This window comes from Aquila chrysaetos, chromosome 2 (genome assembly GCF_900496995.4).
Source record: "Aquila chrysaetos chrysaetos chromosome 2, bAquChr1.4, whole genome shotgun sequence".
Taxonomy (NCBI): Eukaryota; Metazoa; Chordata; class Aves; order Accipitriformes; family Accipitridae; genus Aquila; species Aquila chrysaetos.
This window is the reverse complement of record NC_044005.1, coordinates 26439846-26451716: the sequence shown is the minus strand read 5'-3', so window position 1 is coordinate 26451716 and position 11871 is coordinate 26439846. Positions and strand designations below refer to the sequence as shown.

General features: G+C 41.7%; 1 protein-coding gene across 1 annotated transcript in view; it reads left to right on the top strand.

Annotated features, from left to right (window-relative positions):
• The first annotated feature begins 6364 nt into the window (after positions 1-6364).
• The window catches only part of ESRRB (estrogen related receptor beta), a 135931-nt gene continuing 130424 nt past the window's right edge, over positions 6365-11871 (top strand). Inside the window, exon 1 of the mRNA XM_030031463.2 lies at positions 6365-6498. Coding sequence (XP_029887323.1) covers positions 6497-6498 — 2 coding nt within the window. The 5' untranslated portion in view covers positions 6365-6496. The remainder of the gene's footprint in view (positions 6499-11871) is intronic.

Sequence of the window (11871 nt, the reverse complement as noted above, 5' to 3'; positions counted from 1 at the left end):
TTTATCTGTTGTGAGATACTGTGGTGGGCTGACCTTGGCCAGCTGCGAGCTGCAGTTCCTTCAGGAAAATATCCACCTGCTCCACCACGGTCTCTGCAGAGGCTGCAGGGGACTATCTGCTCTGGCACCTGGAGTGCCTCCTCCTCTCCTTCTGCTCTGACCTAGGTGTCTGCAGGGCCGTTTCTCACTCCTCACTGCCCGTGTGGTGTTTTCTGTCCATTCTTAAGCATGTTTTCCCCCAGGCACCACCATCATGGCCGAGGGGCTCAGCTGTGCCCTGCGGGGGGTCCACTGGAGCCGGCTGGAACCGGCTGTGTCCGGCACGGGGCAGCCCTGGCCTCTCCTCACAGAGGCCGCCCTGCAGCCGCCCGCAGTCAGTACCTCACCACAGACACCAGATGCGGACACGCTGTGTGACACTTGCCTGATGGTATTTTGACGGGGGTGAGAGCTTCACCTTCTCCTTCAGACCAGTGAGAGTCCCAACCTCAGGGCAAGGGTAAGGGCTCTTCAGACACAATTAACTTGATGGGGAGATGAGGCAGGACAGGAGATCAGTGGTGTTGCTTTGGAGGGGGCTCATGAGGGACCCACTGCAGAATTCCTCTTTACTTATTTTCTCGCTTTAGAGGCTGAGGAACTTGCATGGCACCTCGCATTCCTCTGAGAGCTCCGCTGGGTTGTGCCGACCTGCAGGCACTCCCTCAGTGGGGGATGGAGGCAGGTGAGCAGCCCTGAAACCCCTCAGCTTGCACGCGAAGCGCTTCTCCTGGAAAAGCTTATTCCTCATCTGGGTGTCTGCAGCCAGGAGCATCCCCTTCCTTTGAGGAACTTCATCAGTTATTTGCCTTCATTTTTATTTTTAAGAAAATATCTTTTAATTGAGCAAGACACACAATCAAAGAATATGGAGCCTCTCCTTGGAGAGGAGAAGAGGGAGCGGTAATAACCCCACCAACACATGCATTTGGAAAACAGTGATGATTTTTCTGGGGAGCTGAGCTACCAGTCTGGCTGTAACGAGTTTAGATCTGGAGCCAGACATCACGGTTAGGCCCGTCTGTGGTTATAATGTAGTTGTTTGAGTTTTGTAGAAGTTGTCTGAAGGAATCTGAATTAAAAACAAAACAAAACCAAAAACCCAAGGGGAACCCGTTTCTGGCAGTCCTGGTGCCTATTTGATCTGGCACCAGAACTGGTTTAAATCTCACTTTGTCCCCCTTCTCCTGCTATCAAAACTGCTACGAGCTTTATTATGACAGTTACCACGCTTCCTCTCCCTCCCCACCATGGCCAAGGTCACTGAGAACATGAAACAGTATCTCTTGCCTGAAGCCGACCTTAGTAGGCTGCAGGGCTGCTTTGAGATTTGTCTGAGTGCACAGCTAATGCCCTGCCAGCACAGGTGTGGACTTGCTGGTGCTAAACCAGGTCCTAAACAAGTGGTACAACAGCAATGAGTTTCTGCAAAGCATCCACAACACGTTGAAAGCGCAAAAGGTGCCTGCCCCCAGTGATGGAATTGACAGCCCAACATTGGTGAAACGCTTTGCAGCGTGTGATTGGAAGAAGATGAGGGTGGTTTCCCATGAGAGAATATCATGGTTACACAATTTAGGCAGGAGTACATCCAAGAAGTTTTATTCTGTTTCATTGCTTTTTGCTGGGTGTAAACACACAAGCCCTTTTAGGCAAAGGCTCTGCAGTAGAAGCGGAAGTTCTAAATGAGGTAAGGGTAGAAGGAACTGTGTTATCATACTGTAAGTGATAGACTGGCAAAGGTCATGTGTTTAAATGTAATGCAGCATATGATTGTCCTAGTGCTTGCAGGCTTTAGTTAAATCCTTACAGATTTTATTTCTGTGTGTACGTGTAGAACTGAATGCTCACTCTGGACAGTCTCTGAACGCACTTTGGTATGTGTTTTGTTGGTCAGGCCAAGCTGTTTTTCATTAGTGCATTGTTATTACTGGTGGACTCAGAAAAACAAGAGAGAGTGGCATTCTTCAGTGCTTGCTCTTGTTCTTGTTAAAGCCAATGGTATCACGTCTGCTGAGCAGCCACAGATGGTGCCTCTCCACAGCCTAACTCTGCAAATAGCTATGCCAGGTGAAGACTTTTCTCTGCCCACAGCTTGGAAAATGGAAGAATAGATTTGGGTGCTGCCTAATCCAGGAAAGTTCCTGAGTCCTAACCTGACATGCTTTGCTTGAAGCTGTTTAGAAAACAAAGAGATTTTGGAGTCCTAATCTGCAGCTGGAGGGTGGTAACATCTTTAGCTGGAATGGCTAAATCTGGTAGGGGACTTCTGTTAAAATCTTAGTCATTTTCACTTTCCTAAGAAATAATAAAATATATAGGGGCTAAAGAAGGAGCAAAGTTTACAAGTGTATTAATGGAGCAGTGTGACTTTCCCTGGTGATGACAGAGACTTGACATGGCAGCATGGCATGCACCATGGAGGGTACATGAAAGAACTGGATGCTGACTTCAGGTTCAGCGTGTGCCAAAAAATAACCTGCTATGGATATTGGTTGCACAGAAGAAGAACGTTGAAGTAATATGAAGTTTGCAGCATTAAAATCAGATAAGGAAATAAAACAGCTAAACTCCTAACAATTATATCAGCATTTCCCTCTTGAGCATTTGCTGTTTCTCAGAGTACATGCTTTGTATCAAAATGCATAGTATATTTAACTACCTGTTAAATCAGATCTGAGAGTCATACTATGTGTGCCAAGCATCCAGAAGAGCGTTGCTACTCAAACTTTTCCTTTTGTTTATCTTTTATTCCTTATCTTGTTATTTTCACAGTCTTGGAAGAGCAGTTTTTTGACATTCGTTTCCTTTATGTGAAAAGAGTCATCATTTTATAGTATCTTTTTTGGTGTTTAAGTAGTCCCTGTTTGAAATCTGTGGAATTCACAGCTCACTAGATCCAGCAGGGCACTAATGCAGCTGTCCTGGAATTTTGGGTTTGTGAGACTCTTTCACAGTAGCCTGACTTTGCCAAAGAAACTTTTTGTTGTGTGTTACAATTATTCTTCTCAGTTTGTGGCTGGCCCTGGAAACTGCAGAGCTGACTTTATCAATTTATCTTTTAAAACTTATATTCATACCTGCATTTCCTGATATAAAAGCAGCAGTGATTCTGAGGTCTAAATTTCTGGCACATATATCTGATGTGCACAGAAGCATCTTGAGGCTCATGGGAGAAGCGACAAAGATTATCTGTGTGGTTAAATGTGTGGGTGGGAGGAATTGGAAGATTCCATTGATTGGACCAGTATTTTCAAGCTTCAACTGGTTTTGCTGTGTCCCTATCTAAAAAAGGGTAGCTGTGATATTTTGTTTGTTTTTGTCATTAGAAGGAAAGTATATTTTGCATTCTTCTATAATAGCTTGAATGCAGCTGAGCAAATTCTGCCCTGATTTATATGTGCAAAGCAGTCTACAAGTCACTGACATTGTTCTTTTTTTGTTTTTTTTAATGTATCTGAGGGTGCTTTTGAAATATTCTGGCTTTTTTTTTTTTTTTTCTGTGTTTTGAAGTGGGCATTCAGTCTGTTGGATTCTTTCCCTGCCTCACCCTGAGTCTGGAGGCTGGTAGTATGTGGTGTTTATGCACAGGGGTGCTGGCAGTGGGGGTAGGGGACTTGTGCCTGAAGTTTTACCTAAAGCAGATCTTCTCTGGATTGCTGGGTACCCCAGTGGGGAGCAACTAAGGTCATACATCCTGCTGTCTTAAGGCAGAGAGGAAGGATGGAGGAATGCTGACTCCATTCAAGGTTCATCCATACTAGCTAACTGTGTCATGCTGGCAAGTCCTCATCCCTTCATCCTCCAAGCAGAAAGTGGAAGGATGGGGGACTAATGTATGCCCAGGTCTTGCTCTGCTGTGGATATGGGATGCCAATGATAAACACTGGACCTGGACCTGAGAACTGACTAGAGCTTCCCAGCTACCTGGTTGACATGTGCCCAAAGTGCCCTTGTTATTTAGACTACATTGTAGGGTTTCCTTGGGCTTCAGTTTGGGCCATGGCAATGTAATGGGACAGGGATGATGCTGTTCTATACAACACAAGGCTTGACAGCGTACTATTTGAAGAACTTTAGATGTCGGCGATATAGAATGGCAAAGAACAGTCTGACAGTGATAACATGTTCAGGAACTATGTGACTATGCCTTTGTTAAAGCCAAATTTTTCAAGTGACTCTTGGATTTAGGTGCCCCTGTTTTGGGACCTTGATCTGCCATCCCTCAGCCTGATTATTCTGTGCATTGAGCTTCTAAAATTCCTTCCGATGGCAATGGGAAGTGTAAAATGTTTTACAGCTCTCAATATTAAAGCCCCAAACATCTTGTACTAGCCAGCCCAAATGAGAGGGCAGAAATTCAAAATTTTCTTTGTTTGGTCAGGTAATTTTTTTATCTGAGATCTGATTCAACTAGGTGAAGGTGAAGGACCAGAATCTGGCAGGGAATTGAGGGTGTGTTTCCACACTGGAGCTCATCCTGTCAGATACTTTTCTTTTTTCCCCCTCTTAATTTGTAGTTCTTCATCTGTAGATATCATAGTGCTTTAAAGTGCGGTGTTAAGTATTGTCATCTCTGTTTTTTTAAAGCTGGGGAATATGCAACAGTGGTAAAGTGACAAGCCAGACTTCACACAGGGCAGTAGTAGCTCAACTGAGGAAAATGTCTAAATGTCATGAGTCTTTGCCCAGTGCTTCATCAGGCCCCTATCCTGCGAGAAGGGTGGTTTTTTTAAAAACTCGTTGACTAAATCCTACCAGCTTAGACACAAAGCATATTGACAAGAAGTGAATTATGCATGCAGCAGGATTTGGCCCAAAGAGAGGAAATTACTTTATCTTCCCGCATAATCAATAGCTGCAGCTGAACCTGAGACCTTGGCTATGCTGTGGTGGGTCCTTGCCTTGCTTTAGGATAGCTGCTCTTGTTGAACTAACTTTCTTTACTCCAGCAAGAGCAGCAGCTGCAGTGCAGTGTAGACATGCCTAAACTAGCTTAAATAGTTCAGGTACTGTTAGCCACTGAGCCAAAGAACCATGGAGTTCAGCATGGGCTTGGTGCCTGAGGATTTTATCCTGCTCTTTATGAGTTCAGCATTTCTTTACCATCTCAGCTCAAGCAAGTCTAGCAATATGTTGAAAAGAAGGCTGGTGGATCTGGTACTCTGCCTGCACTAGTACTTTTGCCTGCAGAGCTGAGCATGGTGCTAGGGATGATTGTAGGAGATACTGCCAAAGGTAGCAGTGTAGCGAAAGCTGTTTTGCCTCTCTCTGCCTACTGTTCTCCCTCTTCTTCCCCACCCTTCCCTTGGTATTAATCTGAGTCCGTTTGCTATGAAACTGCGTAGCCATTAAGGTTCTACTGGAGATCACAAATATCTAGGAGTTGGCGAAGGCTTGAAGAACCAGCTTCCTCCTGGAAAAGCTTTTGGCCTTGCCTGACTGTGGCACTAACAGGAAAACCTGTAGAGGTTAGATATGGAAAAATCCAGGACCATTATCCCTACATCTATTAATGGGGACCAAGGCAGAAGCATTCCTGATGCGTTCTCTCAAGTCATTGCCCAGATGGTGGGCTCCCAGCTCAGCCTCTGCAGAAGAGCTGTCCTGATATCTGTAACTTGTTAAGTTTTCTCCTGGCAGTCAAGGACATGAGCAGGAATGATGGTTCAGGTCCTTGAGGGCTAAGTAACTTCTGCTGAGTCAATAGGGGAGGTACCATCAATGCCTTCGGTTTTGTTTTCAGGAACAGCCTCATCAAATAGTGTTTGTGGGCAGAGACCCTAAGTAGACTGCCAAGCTGTTAAATTGCTAACCTACCCACTAGCCCTAGTTTATTCTGCAGCAGAAATACAAGCACACCTGGACCAACCCCCAGAACTCAACTCTGAACTCCTCTCTCATTCTGTCAGAATCCCCAACTTGTTTTTAAAATGGCATTTATTTTTGTTCAATTGCAAAAGAGTTGGATGCAGTCTGCCAGTTGTGCTTTCCCTTGCCTTCTTTGTGCACTGAATTTTGTTCATTCGCTTTACATGCCTCAAGTTGCTGTAATGCTGCTGGGAAAGTAATTGCCTTGCACTTTCTCTTTCTGATGCCCACGGGTGACTGTGGGGGACTCCTCCCTGGGCATAGTGCAGAGTTAAAAGCCCAGCTTTTGCTGCTTTGCCTAAGACCTGGTTATTTCTTTTCTTTTTTCCTTTCTTTCTTTCTTTCTTTCTCTCTTTTTTTTTTTTTTTTTTTTTGTCAGCTGCCTGTTATATCAATCACAGAGCTGGGATCTATTTATAGGTTGGGACTCGGAGTACTGTGTCCTAGTCACAAAGAGAGGCAGAGACGCAGAGGGGACTGTCGGCTGGTGCAGGCGGAACCAAAAGATATTTAATCAGCAATTAGAAACACCTGAGGGCAAGGGAAATTCTACTCCAGCCTCGAGCTTCATCTCTCAGCCCGCAGCATGTAAGTAGCAAACTTCTACCTTTTATTGCATTTATGGGTTTGGTTTTTGTTTGGTTTTTGGTTTTGTGTGTTGTTTTTTTTTTTTAATCCAAATGTTGCTGTGCACCAATCCTTTTATTTGGGCTAAAAATTATGGCAGCATCTCAATATGGTTAAAGGTAATAATGTTTTTTTTTCTATTTTCACACTGTCAAAGGAAGGTCAGTGTGACCCACAAGGAGAGGAGTCAGTTCAGAACTTTGTAGAAATCAGGCGGTTTCACTGTTTGAGAGTGGCTTTTTCCTCTGGAAATAAGCAAATGAAAGTTTGAGTGGAACAGTTTTGTTTTGGGAATAGAAATGGTCAGGTTTGCTGGCATTCCAAAAAGGTCAATATATAACGTAGCTCTGCTTAAGGGCTTACCAAGGACAGGTGCTATTTATCCCATGCTGGTAAAGGCAAACCTGGAAACTTCAGCAGTCCTGTCTTAAAAGAACCGAGCGACACCCTTTCTTCTATTAAAAATAACAACATCCCCCCCCCCTCCAGCTTCATATCAAACCTCCTCTTAGCAGGGAGATGAAATGAAATTTTGCTTTTACTGAATGCATTTATCGTTGAGCAGTTGATGTTTCTTTAATTTTAAAAGTCCCAAAGCAACTGAAGCCTCTTCAATGACAAGAGGGGTGCAAGTCTTTGCAAAGTTGGTGCAGTGGCAATCAAAGAAGGAACTTACTCTCTCATCACCAACAAGGTGTTTTCTTTAAAGTAGCCAAAATGCAAAATGTTTGAGCAATTATATACTTTTGGAGTATTTTTGTTAACAGGAATATGAAGAGAAGGAAGACAATAACTAGTCAGAAATTGGGTTTTATTAATAGCTTTTAGCATAACATTTTTGTCAAAACACAAAGGTTTTTTGTGTTTCATATTTTTGTCTCAGAGATTTGGGTTATGTCTTTTACAAAATGTAGTTTTTATATTTATTTTTAAGTATAGACAAAATTCGTCGATTTTTTGTGTTTATAATGTCTACCCTCTCAAAATGCCAATATTACAAATTTTAATTTTGTTTTTTTAGTATAAATTTCTCATGAAATATATGTTCTACAACCTTCCCCCCCACAATTTACCATTTTTGAAAGTAACAACAAATAAAATGAAGCTAAACTTAAAATAATTTGGAGGAACAACTGTCTAATAAAAATGGAATAATAAAACCAGAGCTGTTTCACAGTTAAAATATCAAGTCCTAAGAAATACATGATAGCTGAATTGTTTGGATGGACTGTAGAAAGGTGACAAATAGGCTTGTTCTTTATTTTGTATTTCTTTGACGTACATTTTATAATACTCAAAGTTTTTAACTTAAGTTCTAGGAACAAAAAACACTGACTACAAATTAATTCTTTCTAAGTTTTTAACCATTGATATAAATACTCCATCTTTAAGCTAGAATTCCAGATGTAAGGAAGGCTTTTAGGACAATATGGATAAACATAATGAATTTACATACACAAATAATGTCCAAAATGATCATTACAATACATGCTTGCTATGAAGCTCCCCTCCCCCAAAATAAAACAAAACTGTCAGCCTGACCATTCTCATCATAGGAAGCTTCATTTCGATTATTAAGTCTTTTTCCTTTACTTAAAAATGGATGTATTTAAATTATTTAAGTCCCTTTTCTGTTTGTTTTGGCATGATATTACGTTTATTGCCTCTCTGTGACAATGCAACATTATTGTGTAATAAAGGGAGAGCAGATTTTTCTGAAAGGCGTTAGAGAAATGAAATTGCTGACTCTGTAACTAACAAAGAATCTATCATATAACTGGTCTGAGGTCCACCTAAAAATTGAAAACTGGGACATCTTATCACTTGAAAAATAAAAATTGAATCTTTTTCTTCCTTACACACACAGAAATATCAGCATGACTACACTTGGGAATTACTGCAAAAACTCATTTACTATACACTTTTGCAGAAATCCAAGCATTCCCAAAGAAGTCCTCCACGTATAAAGCTAGAAAAGATTTAGTCTTATGAATTTGTTTGGACTATTCAATAGTTGTGTCCACATAATTTGCTGGACTTTATCCTTCTCTTTAACCGCATGTGGGTCTTTTCCCCTGTTAAACTTGCCATATCTTTTTATTACTGCATTTGGAAAACATAACCAAGCATCTACTGTCCTGTAGCATACCAATCAGTGGTTTATGGGACCACTTTTATTTGGAGGGAGGGAGGGAGTTATCTGTGGTTAGAGGGAAGACTTTGATGCATTGTGTGGAAGAAAGTCTTTGTTATTTAGTTTCTGTTTCACTAACGTTTCATGTTTTGTGGACTAAGCACCTATCAACCTCCAAACTGACTTATTCTACACAGTGTAGTTTGTCACAGGACTGTTGCATGATTTTTTTTCATTCCTTAAAAAACCAAACAACAATCATCTTTTGTTTCATCCTAGTTTATTTGTTTCTTTTGACTGCAAAGTAATGATTGACATGCAGATTCTCCACGCCCCTCCTTTCATTGCTGAGTATGACATCTCTTGGGAATTATAAATAAAACCTGTGCCAAATCTGCTGCACAGGTGTCTGGAGTACAGCATGCTCAGGTGTCTCGCTGTAAATCCCTGAGAATATGGAGTAAACACCAGCAGGAAAAAAAATACTCTTCTTGAAACAGTTCTGTGTTTTTAGGGGCCTTCTGAATAAAACCCCCAAAGCCAGCAGCCAGTTATTAAAGATTGTGTAGCTCTCTCTCTCTCTTGCTCTCTCTTACCTCTTTTATCACTTCACCTGTACATCTGTCCATCTATTTCTCATCTCTCTATTTTTACATTTCATTATGCTATGCTTGCTCTCCCGCTCTCTTCTTTTCCTTTCCTGAAGACACATTTCTATCTGGCACAGAAAATAAACTCAGATTGCGGGTAGTTATGTTAATCTAATTCAATCCTCTGTGGGTTAGGAGTGAAATTCTAATAGTGGAGCTGTTGAGGGCTTTTTTGTTAATGGCTTGGGGATTACATTGAGTTAAAGGCTCATTTCCTAATCAAACAGAGAGGGAGAGAGTGACTCCGAATATTTATGAGTCTCCCAGCGCGAGTTAAACATTGAACTCCAAAAGCAGGATTTCAGTGCTGCAGAAAGAGTTAAAACCCCTCAGGGCTGCTGTGGAGGGGGGGGGGGGGTGGGGAGGAAACCAGTTAAGCCATCAGCATTTTCAACTGCTGTGTAACTTCAGTTTGGTGAGAGAAAATAATCATCTCACAGAGCTAAAATGGAAACTGTAGCGAGATATTTAAAACAAAGTCAAGTGATGCTTCAAAAAGGCTCTTCTTTAGTGAAGCAGGATACATGCAGTGCATGCAGCAGCCTAATAGAAACTCCAAATAAATACTGTTCTAAATGAGGATTGGAGGGTGGGCTGCCTTTTTATTATTAGTGCCTGGAAGACCCAATTTAATTTTTTAATGCTTTTTATTTTTGGTTCTACTTAACTCTTGGGTAACCTTTTCTGGAAAAAAGAAAAAAAAAAAGAGAAGTGTGGATGGGTCAATATCTAAATTGTTCTACTTCTGTAGGCTGGTATCTTTTGAGGCATTTTTTCTGTCCTTCAGTTCAGCTGGAGTCTTGCGTCAAATAGTCTAGTTGGAGAACTGGATTCGCTGTCACAGGAATGATTGACCAAATTAATGCCTGATTGCTTTTATGATGAGTTCATCATACATGCTTGGGTAGACCCTGCTGCTGCTGAAAAAGAGCAGGCCTGCCTGCCTGCAGCAAGCAGAGGACCTCTGTGTTGCTAAGGCCTGGCATGTTGTGAGCTAGCCAGCAGTAAGCTTTTTTGCCCCAAGCTTGGACTTAGAAAATCTGTCTACAGCAGGTGAACTGCTCAAAATCAAAACTGTGCCATGATCCTGCCTCTCTTCTGAAAAGAAGTCCTGAAAAGGAATGGGGATAGAAACCTGCTGTCTTCTGACACATGGCCAAGTCATATCTCCATGTTCCTCAGTTTCCCTGCCTGTAAAATGATACATGGCTGCCATCAAAAGTATTCCAAGATCTACAGAGAACAATCTTATTTAAATCTGCAGTGGCTGGTTTGCCCATGGCAAAAAGTGCAAATCACTGACACAGGTGCATAGCTTGAAAATAAGAGGGTTTTATGCTGGCAACAAGAGTTACCCCACTTTGCTGGTTTGGGTTTTTGTTTGTTTGTTTGGGGTTTTTTGTTTGTTTTGTTTTTAAATACATTTGGTACAAGCCACCAAAAAGGTTTTCTGATTTTGGTAAGACAAGCAGATAGGAAGCTAACTTACTCCTAGTATTACCTTCAACTTTGGTTGAATTTGGTGTTTGTGACTCTTGTTGAGATGAAGCTCCAGGTTTATTACTCAAAAGTGGTAAATTTTGGCTAAAAAAGTAAGTTACTGTTTCGTTCTGGAGCCATGTGTATCAATGGTCATCCTGTATCCACCGAACTTGGTGGTTTTGCTGACACGTCTATCTGGGTGCAGCACCTTGAGGTAAGAATTGGCACCTTGCCCTAGTTTAAAAATTATTTAAAACTGCGACCTGATGTGAATGCCTGAGGCCCCTTTCTCTTTGTGTTCTGTGCCTGGACCTGCTGAGGAGAGCACCATCAGCTAGAGTGTACTTTATTAAATGCATTTGAAATACGTAATAATTGTGTTCTTTCCCTCTAATAACTGGGACCCACAGCAGATCACTTTGAGACAGGAGCTTTCTGTGGCTGAGCTGAACACTGTATAACATTTTTCCTGCCATCCTCTCCTTCCCATCGTCGTTTCCTTTCTGTTTGCCTCAGCCTTTTCCTCTCCTGCACTATTCTGCTGTGGCCATGGCCTAGCAGTTTATACTTAGATTTCTTCTGCTGACCTTTCAGGCAAAATACTCTTCCTTCTCTTTTTGTCCTTTCTGGTGCTATGCTGAATCCTATGAATGACCTGCTGCCGTTTACCCTGAGGGTGGCTGCATTTCAGTGCAGCTTTGCCTGGCATATATACAGTTTATGAAGAACTGGGGAGTAAAAACTCATTTTCAACTTTTCCACAAGCTACATAGAAAGCTACTGTGTTCTTGTTGTCCTCCATGCATGCCCCAAGTGCTTAAAAAATGATTTTATAGTAGTGTAGGAATTTCAGGGAAGAAAATACTGCAACTCTTTAAACTTTTAAAGCACACAGTTTAGTTGACATGATGACTTGAAAGTAATGACACTTTTAAAGTCTCAGGACTTTTGAAAGTCCCTAGAAAAAGGGCTGTGTCTTTAGGGGAGGGAAATTACCTTTTCTAATGGGATAAAACTTGCAACTAAATCTTGTTATTTGGATACTGGAAAGCATATGTCCAGCATGTA